Source organism: Epinephelus fuscoguttatus, linkage group LG15 (assembly GCF_011397635.1).
Source record: "Epinephelus fuscoguttatus linkage group LG15, E.fuscoguttatus.final_Chr_v1".
In the NCBI taxonomy this organism is placed as follows: Eukaryota; Metazoa; Chordata; class Actinopteri; order Perciformes; family Serranidae; genus Epinephelus; species Epinephelus fuscoguttatus.
This window is the reverse complement of record NC_064766.1, coordinates 2,747,948-2,768,222: the sequence shown is the minus strand read 5'-3', so window position 1 is coordinate 2,768,222 and position 20,275 is coordinate 2,747,948. Positions and strand designations below refer to the sequence as shown.

General features: G+C 39.9%; 1 protein-coding gene across 3 annotated transcripts in view; it reads right to left on the bottom strand.

Moving 5' to 3' along the window:
- Nucleotides 1–449: 449 nt before the first annotated feature.
- lg15h5orf22 (linkage group 15 C5orf22 homolog) overlaps nt 450–20,275 on the bottom strand; it is a 50,073-nt gene continuing 30,247 nt past the window's right edge. Inside the window, exons 5-10 of one of the 3 annotated variants that reach the window (XM_049599432.1) lie at nt 19,057–19,346; nt 13,951–14,013; nt 11,600–11,721; nt 9,639–9,705; nt 6,522–6,661; nt 450–917 (exon numbers count right to left, since the gene is read on the bottom strand). In XM_049599432.1, coding sequence (XP_049455389.1) covers nt 761–917; nt 6,522–6,661; nt 9,639–9,705; nt 11,600–11,721; nt 13,951–14,013; nt 19,057–19,346 — 839 coding nt within the window. In that variant the 3' untranslated portion in view covers nt 450–760. Of the gene's footprint in view, nt 918–6,521; nt 6,768–9,638; nt 9,706–11,599; nt 11,722–13,950; nt 14,014–19,056; nt 19,347–20,275 lie in introns of those variants that run through there. The other 2 variants (XM_049599434.1, XM_049599433.1) reach the window with 2 other exon arrangements.

Sequence of the window (20,275 nt, the reverse complement as noted above, 5' to 3'; positions counted from 1 at the left end):
CGTGGAGGCATGAAAGAAGAACAAAGTTTTCTTTACAAATTCAAAGTAACATGCAGTGAGTAAATGATAGTGAATTTGTGGGTGAAGTATTCCTTTAATATATATAAACCCCAGGTTTATTTTATAAAGTTTGGGTTTTTTGCAAACAACCCTCAAGAATACTTAAGACATGAAATGATTTACAATTGCCAATGAAATACTTTTCTGTGTGTAAATTTCTCTCTAGACACATACCAACATTATCTTTAATTTAGGAGGGGGGGGGGGGAGTAAACCCTGACTCCTGCAGAGGAGCTAAAACACTGTGTTGCAACTGCAAGTTGTGGTCTGAGATATTTAAGACAGCTGAAGAATGATTTTAGATGAAACACAGCCTGAAGCATTGCACACATCTGTTGTCAGTTTAGAGGAGGTTAAAGCAGGTCAAGAAACATGTGGAAAGACACCAGTTGTGTTTCAATAAGTCCAACACTTCTTCCATTTATTTATCATATTAAGTGATGAAGAAAAAGAGGCCAACACAGCTAGATTTCTGCACATGGGATTTGTTGACTGAAAGAAAACATTAAACACAACTTCTATGGCCACTTCTAATGTGAACACATTACATAAATTATCATGACAAAGAGCCTTAAAACATCTAGCTTTTGGATATAAGATAGAAATTTACTTCAAAATTCTGATGTTTTATTTTTCATGTGGCTGTCTTTATCAAATGGTAGTAGACTAAATCCAAAAGTGATGCATATATGTGTGTTTGTTAAGAGGCCTGTGGTTGGCAGTCCAGAGTCTCTGTGCAGCTGTTTTCGAAGTCTTTGTGTAAGTCCAGTGGTCCATATAGGCTCTCCAGTACAGCAAGTACTCTGCTCTGGACCGAATCCACCTGCTCAACTGGGCAGTATTCATCTAGACTGGACCTGAAAACACAAACGTTAACAAACACATGAGACTTCTCTTTCTTTACTACTATACCCTTCCCATAATAGGATAGTTTGGATCTTTTAAAGCCAGGTAATATGAGGTACTTATCCATAGTCAGTGTATTACACACAGAAAACTAGAATTACTGCCCCGCGTTTGTATGCCTCTGTACACCAGTCAAGTATCTCTTACAGTTTACATCCATGTCTGTGAAAACATGGATGCTTCACACACACACACACATCTTCTCCTCGGTAGCACAGAGGATCTATACAATAAGCACAGTTTCAAGGTGGACACCCAAGATAAGTGTCAATGATTCAGTACCTGACCAAATGTCTCCTGTCCTGTTCCTGAGATGTGACATTGAATAATTGCATGAAAAATGTGTTTTATGCAAAAGATTATGATGTCACAGTGCAGCTGACCATTGACCTTTTGGACATAAAGTGTCATCACTTCATTTATTTTATCCTTATCCTCCAAATTTGTGTCAAGTTTTGTCATAATCAGCATATGAATTCTTTAGTTATGGCCATATCTTGGGATATCACGCTCACAGGAATAAGATATATACATATATACATATATATATATATATATATATATATATATATATATATATATACATATATACATATACATATACATAAATATACACATATACATATATATATATATATATATATATATATACACATATATACATATATACAGTACAGGCCAAAAGTTTGGACACACCTTCTCATTCAATGCGTTTTCTTTATTTTCATGACTATTTACATTGTAGATTCTCACTGAAGGCATCAAAACTATGAATGAACACATGTGGAGTTATGTACTTAACAAAAAAAGGTGAAATAACTGAAAACATGTTTTATATTCTAGTTTCTTCAAAATAGCCACCCTTTGCTCTGATTACTGCTTTGCACACTCTTGGCATTCTCTCCATGAGCTTCAAGAGGTAGTCACCTGAAATGGTTTTCCAACAGTCTTGAAGGAGTTCCCAGAGGTGTTTAGCACTTGTTGGCCCCTTTGCCTTCACTCTGCGGTCCAGCTCACCCCAAACCATCTCGATTGGGTTCAGGTCCGGTGACTGTGGAGGCCAGGTCATCTGCCGCAGCACTCCATCACTCTCCTTCTTGGTCAAATAGCCCTTACACAGCCTGAAGGTGTGTTTGGGGTCATTGTCCTGTTGAAAAATAAATGATCGTCCAAGTAAACGCAAACGCGCCATGGGATGGCATGTCGCTGCAGGATGCTGTGGTAGCCATGCTGGTTCAGTGTGCCTTCAATTTTGAATAAATCCCCAACAGTGTCACCAGCAAAACACCCCCACACCATCACACCTCCTCCTCCATGCTTCACAGTGGGAACCAGGCATGTGGAATCCATCCGTTCACCTTTTCTGCGTCTCACAAAGACACGGCGGTTGGAACCAAAGATCTCAAATTTGGACTCATCAGACCAAAGCACAGATTTCCACTGGTCTAATGTCCATTCCTTGTGTTTCTTGGCCCAAACAAATCTCTTCTGCTTGTTGCCTCTCCTTAGCAGTGGTTTCCTAGCAGCTATTTGACCATGAAGGCCTGATTCGCGCAGTCTCCTCTTAACAGTTGTTCTAGAGATGGGTCTGCTGCTAGAACTCTGTGTGGCATTCATCTGGTCTCTGATCTGAGCTGCTGTTAACTTGCGGTTTCTGAGGCTGGTGACTCGGATGAACTTATCCTCAGAAGCAGAGGTGACTCTTGGTCTTCCTTTCCTGGGTCGGTCCTTGTGTGCCAGTTTCGTTGTAGCGCTTGATGGTTTTTGCGACTCCACTTGGGGACACATTTAAAGTTTTTGCAATTTTCCGGACTGACTGACCTTCATTTCTTAAAGTAATGATGGCCGCTCGTTTTTCTTTAGTTAGCTGATTGGTTCTTGCCATAATATGAATTTTAACAGTTGTCCAATAGGGCTGTCGGCTGTGTATTAACCTGACTTCTGCACAACACAACTGATGGTCCCAACCCCATTGATAAAGCAAGAAATTCCACTCATTAACCCTGATAAGGCACACCTGTGAAGTGGAAACCATTTCAGGTGACTATCTCTTGAAGCTCATCGAGAGAATGCCAAGAGTGTGCAAAGCAGTAATCAGAGCAAAGGGTGGCTATTTTGAAGAAACTAGAATATAAAACATGTTTTCAGTAATTTCACCTTTTTTTGTTAAGTACATAACTCCACATGTGTTCATTCATAGTTTTGATGCCTTCAGTGAGAATCTACAATGTAAATAGTCATGAAAATAAAGAAAACGCATTGAATGAGAAGGTGTGTCCAAACTTTTGGCCTGTACTGTATATATATACACATATATATATACACACACACACACATATATATATATATATATATATATATACACACACACATCGCAAACGTGGTATTTTATTTTGAAATTCGTTTGATTCTGAAAATTGACCGGATTCTGTTGTTGTTACTTTGTTTGATTTCCTGCCTAGCTTGACACATTCCCTCGCGGCTCGCGCAGAAAATAGACCAGACGCCGAACTGATCGCTGCAAATCGTGAGCCTGCTGCGGAGCTTCCCGGCGCGGCGCGGCCAGTGTGGACGACACAGTCGGTTAACATGGGCGCCAAAAGGAAACTGCCTTCTCTTCTCGGCGCTTCGAGGCTATTCGCGGCGCTTCCGCGCGCGGTGTGGACCTGGCGTTAACCTCAGACAGTGATTTCTAAAAGGGTAATTAATTTGTTACACTGTTCTCTTTACAGCCAGACTCCATTGACAAAAACAGTAATTTAACATTGCTAAACACAGGAGCTGCTGGTCTACCACTGCCTACATCTGTTAGTTAGTTTGTGTTATTGTGTGACTTTGGTGTTTAAAAGGGTTAGTTGAACAGTGGCGGCTCCTGCCAAATTTCTCAGGAGGGGGCAATTGTTGTGATGATGGCTGAGGTGACCCATTCAAATGGTAAATTTGAATTAATTTGGCTCTACAATGACTGAACAATCCACTGTGGTCCTCAACAGACTACTTTTCATCAGTTTGCCCACACAAATACCTTTGAATGTGAACAGAGAGCTGTTTTACCATTCATCAAATAAAACAAATAAAAACATTTTGGGAATTGGGGGACGTGTGCCCCTCAATGTATATGGTGACTACGGCCCTGTCATGCATGCATAATTAGGCTGCAGTTGTCTGAGTGCACTAAGGTGAAGTGCGCTGGTCTTGTCAAACAAAGTTTGGTGGAGTGTCAACTGGACAATATGGAGATATTTGCATCTTGAAAGCTGGACTACAAATGTGGATAGACCGGGAGAAACACACGCAAGCCAGATACGATATTGCTCAATATATGAAGTGACTGATAACAAGATCTGTATAATGGGTTGTAAAGAAATTCGTCAGGTTTTTATTTTGTAGACAATTGATCTGGATTTATTATAGCATGATGGGATGACAACACAATGATGTGTGTGGTATCACTGGAAAGCTCCGGTCCTGCACTGCGGTTCCGCTGTTTCACGTGATATGTGTGGCTTCTCTCTAACGGTCGTGGAGAAAATCCATAGAGAAGAACGGGTGTGAATTTGGATGCACTATGCGTCGCTACTTTATAACCTATATGGTTAAAAAGCCTCTTGGATCAGCTGGAATCATTAGCCATGTTGACCTTGAGTGTGACTGCTGCGCAGTGGCGCTGCCTCATGTGATGTCAGAATAATCGGAAAAATGAGTTTCCGACTGTAAAGCAGTATTTCAATGGAAACGGTTGACAACGTGTTTTTTTTAAACATTTTGAGTGATAAAATACAACTAATCTTCTTTGTAATGTCCATGTTGTCTCCAAATTACGACTTAAACGCTCATGAACACAATGAAGTAAGAACGACTTCCCAACATGGGAAATCGGACCATCCGAGGAGCACATGAATGATACTTGGTGGTTTACGTATGACGAAAACACGTTGGGGCAAGCCCTCCCGGAACCCACAGAGATTACATTGGAGTGCCTGCATTTAGAAAAAAAAAGCCTTTTACATGAAAGTCTATGAGAGTGAATCAGGGCAATTTCCAGCCAGGCTGATATCGCCCCAAAGGGTCACAACGCGACTTCACACTGTGGATGACTGGATATTCAGAGGCAGGACGAGCTGTTTCAAGTGAAAATGATCAGAATAATTAATATATTGTGTGTATATATGACAATAATGAAGATGATAATCATACATTTATTATCATCATCTTTCTTTTCTTTTGTGGCTCAGGGAGGGGCGGCACCCTATCGCCCTCTATTGGCCAGCTGCCCTTGTAGTTGAGATTGATAAAAGTCACACAATAACACAAACAAACAGATCGAGGTAGTGTTAGACCAGCAGCTCCCCCGTTAAACAAGCAAAAATAATTGTTTTTGTCAATGGAAGTGGCTTTGATGAGAGCCTAGATGGGTATCTGAAGCTGTTAATGGCTTCCCTGTCTGTCTGTCAATATAGCGTACACTTAAACTTATATTTTTTTGAAGTGGGACTTTTTTTAGGTGCATGACTTGATGCTAACTTTTTTCCCAAGGAGCACATGTGCTCCTAAGTTGAAAAAGTAAGGAGTGCACAAAGAACTTTAGGGGCACAATGTAAATTGATCAAATAATGTATTTTCCGTAATAAACGTGATGCAAATAGACATTTACAAGTAAAATTATTTAATGAATTTGTATACAAAATGTACAGAAAGGTAAAATCATCAAGTTTTGAAAAAGTATTGCAATTTAATTTTGTCTTTAATGTTATTATCTTATATATATTATCTTTGCAATATGATTATCTTATATAATGTTATTACTATCCTGAAACATTCTCCAGGTCCTCTGAAACTCTGCAGGACTTATTTCCACCCTGCCCAGCAGCGGTACTGTGGCGAACGGTCCCTAACTGCGGGGAGAACGGAGCAGGCTTCCCCGGAGGTCCACCGCTTTTTCCGGTCCCTTGTCTCCGCCACACTTTGACTTATTTCCACCCAGCCAACAGCCTGGCCGTGGAGAACAGTCCCTAACTGCGGGGAGAACGGAACAGGCTTCCCTGGAGGTCCGCCGCTTTTCCCGGTCCGTTTCCTCCACACTTTGACTTATTTCCACGCTGCCGACAGTAGGACTTATATTCATTGTGCCGACAGTGGCTTGGAAAACCACCCATAACTGTGTCACATGGGGAACAGGGAAGAGGGAAGGCGGCTGGAGTTCCTCAAACATTTGCGGTTAGATTATCATTTTTTTTTTACTGACAAAAATATAGGCTGCTTCGGCTGATTTTTTTATGCGCACATGTGCCCCTAAATGTTTTTTTACAGTACACCTATTTTTAGTCGCAAATGCGAGTGAAACGCTCGCACTGTCAAGCCCTGAGGTGGCTAAAATACATTATGCTAGTGACCCCTTAACAGCAGCACATTGCTTAGTGTCTGTGTCTGCCTTTCTGCTGCTTCTCCAAACTGGAGGCGTGCCGACTGACATCTACTATATACACTGTCTATGGATAAGTACTTCATACAGTCCCACTTCAAAAATTCAATCCCTTTCACTCTGTATTATTTACCTGGACATAGTAATCAGTGTCGGTTTGGGCAAAGCTTTCAGAAACAGCTGTACAGCTGAGATGAGTGTGTCGATCTCCTTGTCAGTGCTGATGTGGTGAGGCAGCTCAACAGAGTCACAGGTTAACCCTGCCTGATGGACCTGTGAGAGAGTAGAGGAAGAGAAAGGAGAGATGAAGGAGGAGATAGTGACAGAAAAATCATAGGGGAAAGTAGGGGAAAAAAGAATGAGTCAAGATGAGGAGAGGCTGCAAGGAGAAAACATGGAAGAGGAGAGAAGCAATGACATCAGACAAAAGGTCATAAAAGAGTTTGAACAATTATTTATGCCTTTACTTTGAAAGGCATAAATAAATTTGAAAGGCACTGTACTATCATTTTTATTAACCCCGCAAGAGAAATGGTTTGCCAGTAATTATATCGGTATTTTTGCTCATTGTCATGTAATTTCTTGGAGTATCCTCAAATGCTTCATACCACTAAAATCTGTACAACCTACGCTCAAAGGTTTTGTAAGTCAATAAACCATAATAATTGATAAAAGTATTGAATTTGTGTCATTTTTTAAAAAAAAAAGTATACTTGGGTGTTTTTTCCATCAGATATTTCAAAATAAAAACACAAAACAAATTGATCCAATAGACTTTTAAAAATAGTAACATAAGCAACACATTTTTTGTCACTCCATTCCTTATTTGACCCATGTATGCTATTTAGTTTTTAAGATATACTTATTTTTATGCGCAGAGAGCAAAAGGGTTGTGATACATTAATCATTCATTCCTCTGGTACCACCGCACATTTATGTGTGGTTTTGTACCACACGAAACGTAATGTAACACAATTATCTCATCACGAGCGTACAATGGGCCTCATTCACAAACAGTGCGTACGCACAAATCTGTGCTTAAACTGTGCGTACGATCGTTTGACGCACAAATCCGGGATTCATCAATATTTTCTTACCCGAATTTGTTCTTACTCTGCGAACAAATTTAGAACTGCCTCAGACCATGCCTACGCACAAATGAGGATGGCCGAACTGACTTAGAAAATGCAAACACATACCTTTTAAGTACATGCATAGTCTATAAAGCCACATTCATTAAAAAGAGATTTAATTAACATTTTTTAAAATCATTAATTTACTAATATATTGGCCAAATGTATTAAGTAACCATGAAATTGATACACGTTCACCCGCATCATTGTGACAATTAAAATATTAACAACAACATGAACAGAAAAAACTATCACTCCACCAACGTGCAGATGATCTGTAATGCCGAATGCCATATCCTTAACGCTGTGGCCCGCTGGCCAGGAGGCACCCATGACTCATTTATTTTGCAAAACAGTATAGTGGGAATGCGTTTGGAGGCAGGGGCTGTGAGAAGTGGATGGCTTGTTGGTGATCTTTTGTTCTACTCTTTTATTTCAATTATTTTTAAGTTAAGTTTAAGTTTACATTTATTTACTTTATTAATCCCCCTGAGGAGAAATTCAATGTTTTCACTCTGTTGTCAATTACACACAGGTCCGAAAGACACACACATGCACAAACAGGACCTATACATGCACAAAGTGGAGAGATGTCAGAGTGAGGGGGCTGCCCTTGGTGGGGCGCCCTGAGCAGCTGGGGGTTTCGGTGCCTTGCTCAAGGGCACCTCGGCAGTGCCCAGGAGGTGAACTGGCACCTCTCCAGCCACCAGTCCACGCCATATTTTGGTCCAGACGGGGACTCGAACAGGCGACCCTCTGGCAGTGGCTACTGCCGCTAGTTAGTATTTTTAGTAAGTCTCCATTCCGTTAATGCTAAAATGTTATACTGTTTGGGTGACCGGGGATATGGCCTTAAAACATGACTGATGACACCATACGCAAACCCTGAAACCCCTCAAGAGGTGCACTATAATAACATACATGCCCACACACGTGCCGTAGAGCGCACTTTTGGCGTGCTTAAGGGCCGTTGGATGTGTTTGGATCGGATACAGCCAGTGGCAAACTACTTCATACCCCTGAGAAGGTGTGCAAGATCATCCTGGCATGCTGTGTCCCCCACAATCTTGCAATGACCCATGGCGTTCCTGTAAGACCCAGCGCCATCGCTTCTAACAAACTGTGAAATTTACTACTTCTCTCCTTGTGTAACCGCTTCCTTCATTCATGAATCAACTCTAGGCAAGCGGTTTCCTTATATGGAGAAATGGGGGCGTGGTAGTATGCTAATCATAAATTGTGAGCACACGCCTGTCAATTTAAAATGATTCTGATTCACACACATACGCAAGGTGGTGAGAACAAAATTGGCCGGTACGCAGGTGTCATGAATCCCACGGTGATTTTGTGTATGCACTTATTTTGTGCGCAAAGTAAAAACATTTCCACGCACATATTAGTGAATGAGGCCCAATGTGATGACACAAAAGACAAAAGCATTAGCTTTCTGCTGCAAAAAATAATCAATGTTCTAGGTATTATGGTTTTTATTTTAGATTGATATATATGTACAGGATTATCCAAACAACGTTCTCCCACCGCCATTACAGGAAAATTCCTGGGGAAATTCTTGCATAATTACAGCTAAAAACAACACGTGTACTGCATGTAAGGTAAGGTAACATAAGGTAAAGATGCAATGATGGGGAAGACAGAAGCCCTAGCTTTCTGTTGCAACAGGAATGAATGCTCTAGCTGTTATGGTTTTTACTTTAGATCAGGATCATGCAAACAATTATCTCCTGCTGCTGTCTGCGGGATGTCAGTTATTAAAGGTTTAAATCGTTTCTAAATGTTTCATTTACATCACATAAAGAGCTGAATGTGCAACTGTAATTTTGAATGAGCACCTCCATAAGGTCTTCATCAGGGAAAATCCATTTAAGTAAGTAGCAGACTATGTTAATGACAGTTGCACCTACAATCAGGAGATTGCGACTGAAAACACACCCATCATCCCAAAATGATCTGTGTACATAAATTTACACAACTGTACAGATATGTCTGTTGTAACTGCAGTTATACATTTACATAGTATAAATATTTATAGTAGTCGTAGTTGTAGTCTACTAGTGTTACAGTACAGTTACAGTACATAAGTGCATTTACATTCCTACCATTTCATAGTCAGGGCACAGATTTCTTGACTTCAAACTGGAAACCAGTTGGGCTAATGAAGCCATGCTGAGAAGACATGGAAGAAAAAAGGAAGATAATGCACTCTAGCTGTTCCCTTAAAGATTCTAACAATGGACAGAAACATAGTATCCATGAACTTTCTGCTAACACACAATATAAAGTGTGCCACACTTCATCTGGCAGTGATGATGCAACATGATCAGAATTAATATCTGTCAGATATCCCAAAGTCACTGCTCACTATAAACATTATAAACTGCACTGGAGTGTGTCTATTACATAAGGAGTAAAGTCCCAAGATAATCATCCTATCACACACGGTACACCAACACAAGTGCTTTCACTGTTGGAGGTGTTAGACCTGTTCTGTGGGTGTGTACAGAATGTGACTCTGTTGGTAGTTTTGTTGCACCTGCTGCTGCTGTGTTACATGTCATGCCTCTTTTGCTTTTGTGATGCCAGCTTGCTGTCTATAAATATACAGTGGAGAGACATGACGCTACTGTCATTTGGTTCTGTGTAAAAAATGTAAAGAAAGGACTTGGCAGTGGCCCTATAGTGCTATCTCTGTGTAAAAAGGGCTACAGTAAGGTGGAGAAGGACAAATATAGAGCACTAACCCTGGTACTGTACATGCTAGCTGACAGGTGTGCTTCCTGAGACACTTAACTGGAACAGAGCCATTGTTATCAATCTGTTCCATCTTTGCTTTTCCTGCTATGACATGTCAAAACACTGCTGTGAACACGGCCTATGGGTGGATTTCTGTTGCTAAATTTTATTAGCTTTGCTCACTGTCTGGGGTGTAATGGTGGAATACACAGTCAATCCTCAATCAAGATGTGTACACCCGAGACACAGAAAGCAACAACTGTCTTCACAGATTAATTACAATCCCCATTGACAAATAAACTAAAGAAGAAATCTGTGGAGTGTAGGCCTGTAGTCTCTTGGTTGACTAGTCGATTATTTGGTTGATATGCTCTCGTCCGACAAAATTCTCAATGGTCAAATAATCGCTGTGTTATTTTCATAAGGAGAAAAGTGCTACATCAATAGCTTTCCAGGATTAATCCATTATTTCCTGTGGTGGGGGGGACAGGCTAAGTTACCTGTGAAAATTTCTGTCAACAACGGGGGTGTTTTGAAGACATCCCCGTTGCTAGGCTAATTTATACAATGTAAAATGCCATAGGGGGCAATGTAAAATGCCCCCTTTACGCTTAACTGTCCTATCTATAAAGGTAAAAATGCCCCAAAAATATATCTTAAAATTGCCATAGGCTGGCGCTAATAACGTTAGCATGTTGTATTTGCTTGGAAAACATGTTTAGTGTAAGACAGTTGTTTGTCGGTGAATCTTGTGAGTTGTAATGGAGCCAAATTATGTGCCATTACTTTTGTTAAATGTTGCTGTTGTCCCTGGTTTTATATGAGAAGAGGGAAAGATTGCTAGACGCTAGGCTAATTTATACAATGTAATATGCCATAGACTTGTGCTAATAACGTTAGCATGTTGTATGGTGGTCCAGATAAAGACAAGTGTTTGTCTGTCAATTCTGCGATTTTAAGTGAAGCCAATCTGTGTACTTGTGTTTTAAATTGTCTCTATTAAGCCATATATAATGTGTGTTTTGAATCAACTTTACAGCACTTAAACACAGTCCTCCACCACCGACTAGCGTTTTGGAGGTGTAACTGCAGAGTGACACAGACACACCAACGCAGTAGTAAAAATAACGTGCATATTTTTTTTCCCCACGACTAATCAATTAGCTTAAGATTATGTACGACTTTAGTCGACCAAGATTTTCTTTGGTTGACTACAGCCCTAGTGGAGCGCCCCTTTAAAGTAACATTCACTTCAGTGCTAAGGAAGCATGCTGTCCAGTTCTGTATGTCTCTCTGTTAAAGTGAAACAAAGTCAGAGAAACTTTACCCGGGGTGGCTGGCCCAGCGTGTCACTGTCTCATCCCCATCATCCTCTAACAGATCAGCGAATGCTGCTTCCAGATCCTCTAACTGACGAACACGGCGATCCACACACTCATCAAGCTCCTCCTGAACACACACACACACATGCACGCATACACACACACACACACACACACACACACACGTTAATTAGTTTTGATTGTTTTAATTATTTAAATACAAAAAACAGCTATTACACTACAAGCTTTCTTTGCTGTCATCATGGTACAGTGGCAAGCAAAAGCTTGGGCACCCCTGATCAAAATCTATTTACTATGAGTAGGTGAGCAAGTAAAATATTACTCTTTTTCCACTGCCACTCTTGGCTTTATCAAGAAAAGTCACACTACACCAATTTTTGTTTTCATTGCCAGTTTAGACACACCATGTGACGCATGGATCTTCTCAGGAGTAGGTCAAAAGCTAGGTTAAGTTAAATTAGATTAAGAGCAGCAGACAACACCTCTTACTCTTACTGCACCTCTGAAAACACACTGCACCTCCAACAGGTAAACGTCTTTTACCTGCCCTGCTGTGGAAAAACACATGCAACAAAAATAACTGGCAACCTTAACCATGGATCAGCCCACTACTTTAAAACATCATCACACAAGAACAGCCGTCATCAGTTTAAGACACACAAGAAGGTAGCCCTGTTGTAATGGAAATGCAAATCCCTACTGTGCTGATCTGATGGCCCAAACCAAACCAAACTAAGCCAAGCCAAGCCAGCCCATGCCCGTCCAAAATGGGAATATGACCTGATTTCCAAAAAACAAAAAGTTAAAGATGACACATTTTTTCAATATGTTAAGCAAGATTAAGATTTAAAATTAGATTACAATTAACCCTAATCTCTAACCCCAAACATTAACATTTTTTCAATCTTTTCCAGTCTCAAAAAAAGAAAAAAAAAAAAAAAAAAAAAGAAAAGGGCCTGAAGCAAAAGTTTGCGCACCCTGCATGGTCAGTACTTACTAGTGCCCTCTTGGAAAGCATCACAGCTTCTAAACACTTTTTGTAGCCAGGTAAGTCTTTCAGTTCTTGTTTGGGGGATTTTCACCCATTCTTCCTGCAAAAGGCTTCCAGCTCTGTGATATTCTTGGGCTGTCTTGCATGTACTGCTCTTTTGAGGTCAATCCACAGATTTTTAATGATGTTTAGGTCAGGGGACTGTGAGGGCCATGGCAAAACCTTCAGCCTTTATCAACCTTCATCAGTCCACAGGACGTGTTTCCAAAAAGCCTCAGGTTTGTTTAGATGTTCCTTTGCAAACTTCTGATGCTGAATTTTATGGTGAAGACACAGAAAAGGTTTTCTTCTGATGACTCTTCTATAAAGATTATATTTGTACAGGTGTTGCAGCACAGTAGAACAGTGCATCACCACTCCAGAGTGTGATAAATCTTTCTGCAGGTCTTTTGCGGTCAAATGGGGGTTATGATTTGCCCGTCTAACGATCCTACAAGCATAATCTTACACTACGAACTAAGGAAACAGCTACTTGAAAACACTTTGCTATCTTCTTAAAGCCTTTTCCTGTTTTGTGGGAATTCGTTTTTTTTAATTTTGTGCTCGGCAGCTGTTTAGAGGAGCCCATGGCTGCTGATTGCTCAGACAAGGTTTCAGGAGTCAGAGTATTTATAAAGCTTTGAAATTTGCATCACCTGGCCCTTCCTAATAATGATTGTGAATAAGCCAGAGCTCTAACAAGGTAATTATGGTCTGGGAGCCTGGTAAAACTTGTCTGAGAGCTCAAATGTCTTGGGGTGCCCAAACTTTTGCATGGTGCTCCATTTCTTTTTTCGCTATAAAGTTTTACAAAACAAAAATAATACACTAATCTTGCCTAAAATGTTGAAAAGCATGCTCCATCTTAAATGTTTTGCCCTTTGGAGATTAGTTCATCTACTTATCTAACTAGTCACAGTAAAATAAATTTTGGGGTGCTCATACTATTGCATGCCAGGGTACATGTCCTGCTAACGTTAAAAGTGAAATTGAGTATAGATACTTTAGGTAAAATGAAATAAGTAAGGTAAGTTCAATTAGATTTCTTCTTCAGAGGAGTACACTTTAAGTCAAGCTAGTCCTGGATATTTTGGCGCATTCTATGAAATTATTTTAAACCCTTAACGTGCTAGTCTAAGTAAACTCGTGCTTTACCATGACTGAGTCACATTTGGAAGTGTTTCTGAAATATCTGTTTATATGTGCTCTTTATTGTACCTAAAAATGATATTCTCACTCACTCACTCACTCACTCACTCACTGTATAATCTTAGGATGGAAACCGTTGATAAAACAAAGTCTGACCTCCTCAGCATTGAGGCTGGGTCCTCTGAAGTTGTAGAGCTCCTTAAGGATGGCGTACTCTTCCTTGAAACAGACGAACAGACAGACAGACATCATGGAGCAGAGGTTAATTCAAGGAAACATGTTTTGCATTTAAACTGTGTATGTGAGGTAAATGACAAGCATCATAAGGAGGTCATGGAGGATTAGATTTCTGTGTCATTAACTAAGGAGTCTATCTGGAACTTCATACCACCTCACACTCTAACCAAAGAAAGAAAATAGTTCCTACATGGAACTGCTCACAAGGTCTGTGGATTATCTTGAGTAACCAAGTCATGATTTTGGGAGAGACATTGCTGTTGAGTTTTTCAAATGTATTTTTTGGCACTTTGAGCACCACAAGCTAAGTGACATCTAGTTCCATTATACTGGAAAGAGGCGAGACTCTCTAAGGCCGATATCTCCAACACTTGGCAACTCACATCAAAACTATCTAGACTGATAAATAGTGCCACTGGTAAAAATACTTGTTTTTGAAGACATTTACTAGTCCACCTAACTGTCCACCTAACTGTATAGCTACATATCCCATCAGTCCACTAACTGATGGGAAATGTAGCTAAACATTTACACATGGAATTATTCACAACCAAAAAAAGTTACTCCAGAAGGTTTATTTTATTAAACCTTTGCCTTTTTACATTTCAAATACAATTTTTCTATACAGTAAAAGCAGTACACTAAAATTATGTATTGTAGTTGTTGTGTTTATTGCAAACTATGTAGGCAATAGACCTGTGAACTTTTCGTAATCACCAGAGTGAATGCATTCCTCATCTTTGTTTATGATGTGGTGCACACGGGTTGCCTGGGAACCACACCAAACTGTGAACTCGTGTTTTATTTGTCCTGGCAGACTTGTCTGCTCTGTGTCCGCTCTGGACAGATTTATGGCAACTTGAGATCTGACGAGCCGATCACATTCATTTATCTAATACGGGGCGTTGTTTGAGGCGATGACTGTAAAAAGGAGCGCCACTGAGGCATTTTTGAAGGGTGAGGAATCCGGGAAAGGCCCAAACCATTTTTGAAGGAGTTGGTGATCAAAATCTTTCAAGTTGTTTCAAGTATTATAGTAAAGTGATTAAAAACTCACTTTCAAGTTTTGATGGCAAAAATGTCAGCACTTTTTCATAGACATACTGGTGCTATGCTATCACAGCTCATCTCTGCAAGCTGTAGCCTGTTTACATTTGCCCGTCGCTCAGCACAACGTCACATTTCACTGCTCTGATTGAATCTAGGTCTATCCAGTTGCATCCAGAAGCATTTTGGTCTCCAGCCATCGACAACACCCCCCAGAAATAAAAAAAATGAACAGAAATATTCCAGACTAACACAGATTTGCGATTTGGTCTGGCAATGTCAGGCATCAGACCGTTGGCTTGGTACCCTTATTTTAAGTTTCATTAATGAACCTTATATATTAAGGTATGTAACTGAGGACCTGCTTGTGTTTCTCAGCTGATTATTACTGAAAAAATATAGGCTTTATTTACTCCTGTGAAAACAACAATTACATACATTACCTATAAATCACAGCAATGGGTGGAGTTTGGACATCAGAACACCAATAGTTAAATCCAGTGGTTCCTAACTTTTTCCCTTAAGGGACCCCTTTTCTTTTAGTGAGTAAACTGACAACCTCTAACTATACAAAATTTTTTGTGTATATTTCTTACTATATTAAGTGTATAACAGTACAGAAGATGAGATAAACTCTACAACTGACCCAAAAAGTGATCACAAGAACCACAGGAGGTTTGTGTTAAAGGAGCGATTTGGTGAATTTTGAGCAGATTATTTCTTGTGAATGCGTCAGAGATGAGTTTTCCTGATATTTTAAGGATGGTTTTGTACGATTCTCAGTGTTATTTTTTTTTTCATCCAACAATCATACATACTTGACAGGCTTCTTTTTTGACAAAGTCAGTGTTTTCTCTTCCCTGACACTTGACCATTGATTTATTAGCTCCTTGGTTGTTTTAATTGCATACTTCTCTTATGCATGACAAAGCTGTTTAGCAGAGAGTGAAGGCTCTATGAATATGAAGACAACAGATGTGGAAGCGCTGCTGGGTCCTTCTGTTGGTTACAATACAGGTGCTCTTTGGATACTTCAGGTATTTTGCACTTATTCCTCAGGTGAAGGGCTCATTGCATGGGTCAAACAGTCTCAGTAAAAAATCAAAAAATGCATGGCTCCTTCAAAAACACACCAAGGCACACTGTAAAGTCTGTAAAGTTAAAATGCCTTTATTTTACATGGCAAAATGAATCAAAAAGGTGTTAAAAAATGACCAACGCGTATCGACCAACATAGGTCTTCATCAGGGTCAGACAGGAGTAACTTGCACACCTCTGCTGTGTTACACTGATGAGTTGAGTAGGCGGGAAGTTCCCTATTAAGGCACACACCCACTGGCCAGACACCAGGTGTATCCAAGTGAAAAAATGAGGGTGGAGAACCAAAGAAAAAAAAAAAAAAAAAAAAATATATATATATATATACATATACATATATATATACACACACACACACACACACACATATATAAATAAATAATGATAACAATATATAAATAAATAATGATAAAAAAAATAATGAATATAGCTGGTGTTCAGCTCTTCACTGTGCCCTTTTCCTGTAAGACTTTTTATTAATTTATATTTTGAATACTAAGGTACTTTTAAAAATAACAATTTAACGTAGTTTTCTTCACAGAAATTAATGAAATGCTGAGATAAAGGCTTACTGTATATTTAAACTAGAATTACCACCGGATGTATGCCCCAGGGCACCACTCAAGTTTCTCTTCCAGTTTACATCCATGTCTGTGAAAACAAGGATGCTTCACAAACATCTTACCGCCGACAGCACAGAATATCTATACAATCAGCACAGTTTCAAGATTAGTGTCACCAATTCAGTATCTGACCAAATGTCTCCATGATATGACAGTGAATAATGGCTAGAAAAGTGTTTTTGCAGAACATTGTGATGTCACAGTTAAGTTGATTTTTCACCTTTCGGACATTAAATGTCCTTACTTAATAATTTTTTACTACTGGACATTTGTGTAAAGTCTTGTCATAACTAGCATAGGAATTCTTGAGCTATGGCCAAAAACATGTTTTGTGTGGTCATACTGACTGTGACCTTTGACCACAAAATTGCGATCACTTTATTGTTCAGTCCTAGTGAATGTTTGTGCCAAATTTTAAGAAATTCCCTCAAGGTTCTCTTGAGATATCATATTCAGAAGAATGAGACAGACAAGGTCCCAGTGATCTTGATCTTTGACCATCAAAAACTAATCAGTTGATTGCTGAGTCCAAGTGGACATTTGTGTCAAATTTTGAAAAAAATTCCCTCACTGTGTTCTTGAGACATCACATTCACAAGAGACATAAGTGCCAAATGTGAAGAAATTCCCTCAAGGAGTTCTTAAGTTATTGCATTTATGAGAATGAGATGGAAGCAAGGTCACAATAATCTTGACCTTTAACCACCAAAATCTAAGCAGTTCATCCTGGAGTTCATGTGAACGTTTGTGCCAAATGTAAAGAAATTCCCTCACTGTGTTCTTGAGATATCGCTTTTCACAAGAGAAATGACAAAGTCACAGTGACATTGACCTTTGACCTATGTCCATCAAAAGCTAATCACTTCATCTTAAGTCCAAGTGGACGTTTGTGCCAAATTTGAAGAAATTCCCTTGAGAAATTGTGTTCACACGCATGGGACAAATGTACCTACATACGGACGGACAACCATTAAACACAGTGCCTCTGGCCACAGTTATCAAGGCACAGAAGCATAAAAAAGTTTTCTTCCACCACTTGAAATCAAGAAGGCCTCACAATCCCCCGTGAAGCTTTGGCAACCCCTAATGACATTCGGAACCCCCATGTTGGGAACCGGTGCTTTGATCAATGCCAGACCCATGCTATTACCTGAGCTACAGCCACTTAAATCACTGATAAAAACCAAGGACCAGAAAATATGATTAATTTAATGCATCTTTAGCCCTTTTTAAATGGGAATTGTGCAAATTTGCAGGAAAGCCCAATCAGTCTTCGTTCAGCAATATAAAAACAAAATCGGGGAGTGCAGCGAAATGCCGCCTGCCTACTTTTGATCATACAGAATGTGCCTTTTTCCGGGCTATGGGGGGCGTGAGCAAGTAACAAAACGTGTAGCTCAGCATGTGATGTAAACAGTGAGTCAGTCCTTCAGCGATTCTCTCATAAGTTGGCCAGTCTTTCACCGTTCGCGCTATTTGACGGTTAACGGCCTCTACATTTGCGACGGCAAGGAGGGCGTGCAATTCCTTGTCTCCCCAGTTGCTCATCTTTATAGTGTCTGTCAGGTTTGTGTTTCCCTCTCGCTACTTGCTGCTCATTCCTGCTATCAGCTGTTTCCTGTTAGTCTACCGCCAGTGGGTCGCACGTGCAACTTCATCAACAGCTCCTCCCGCGGCCGAAGGGCGCCTCGTTCTTTTTAAACCAAAAAGGTTCCACCAATGTTTACCCCTACGCGGCGGAAAACTGGGCACCTCGGATCAACTCGCCAATCCGGCTCTGTGTGTCTAAACGCTCGCAGCTGGCCTGCAAAACGGCCCAACATTTGCCGAAAATCTGGCAGTGTTAAAGGGGCTTTTGACACTGTGTGGAGGACCTGTCCAACACTTTGAGGATGGCACTGTATCAGGTTCAAGCCCTGTGTTCATTATTTCTGTGGTAGCAACCCTTTTGTTTCTATTTGGATACTGGATTGTTAGTTGAAAAGCCCCATCGAGTCTTTCTGGATATGACTAATTTCCTGTTAAGCCAGAGAGATTCCAAACTCTATTGTAAATGTAACTTCCTGTTTTTCAGGAAGGCAAAAATTTCTCACTGTTAGAAAGTGTTTCCAACCAAGGACAATGATCAAAATGATTAAAAAAAATCTCTACATTCTCTAAACATATGTTTGATTAAATATATGATTATGATTCAAAAAGTATAATCACATGTGCTGCTAAAGAAGTAAAATATGAGGTATGTCAGTGGGGTATATACCTGTGTGTACAACTCCTTGAAGGGATTCTTACATGAGAAGAAATCCAAATCAATGTCCAAGATGTATGGCTCTGTCTCACTTAGAAATGTGGATATTCTCTTAATAATATAAGTGGTGGATCCTTCTTCATCATCGTTCTCCAGGCCTGTCCTATAGCTGCCCTCTGCTGGTTGCAGTGTGTCAGTACATGTTAAGAGGGGCTCAGAGCAGCTGGCTTCCCCATCTGTATTATACTCTGTATGGGCTCTCTTGGCAAACCACCTCTCTATGTCCTCTTCAACATTCTCTCCTGCAATGCCACACAGAAAAGCAGAGAACAGTGTTAAATGGAAGCATGTCCATGGAACATAATCAAAATTAAAACAATGGATGAAAGACTATATATGTATGTCTGTGTATACATACATACATACATACACACACACACACACACACACACACACACACACATATATATATATATATATAGATACAGATATAGATATAGATATATAGATGTAGATATATATGAATGAAAGATAATGAGTTAATAAATGTACATGGGTAAACACCACAAACAACTGAATAATAGAAACCAATTCAATTCAAGGACTTAATTTGTTTAAGATGAATTTGGGGTGTGGTATTGTGATACATTCATTGTTTCATTTATTCATAATCTGTAATCTCTTGAGGGTCATGGGGGGCTGAAGCTTGTCCCAGTTCACATTGGCCAGAGGTGGGGTACTGGACAGGTCACCAGACTATCACAGGGCACACAGATACAGACAACCATTCACATTCACACCTACAGCCAATTTATAGTCACCGATTAACCTGCATGTCTTTGGACTGTGAGAGGAAGCCGCAGTATGCAGAGAGAACCCAGGCTGACACGAGAATATACAAACTTTGTACAGAAGGGCTCCCCAACCCCAGGTTCAAACCAGACACACTCTTGCTGTGAGGCGACAATTCTAACCACTGCATCACCATGCCAACACTTTAAAGAGCAGAAAAAACCCACTGCACAATTAAGGTACACAATCAAGGTTTAGAATATTCCATAATATTCCATAAAAGCAAATATTTAATGAGGCAGAAGAAGTATTCAGTATTTTGATAGACCTTTTAAATTCCAAAAGGTGGTGCTATTGTTTTGTTGAAAATCCCATGTTTTGCAAGGAAAAGGTAATTATTAAGCATGTTTATTGCTGAGGCCTGGATTGACTGAACAGA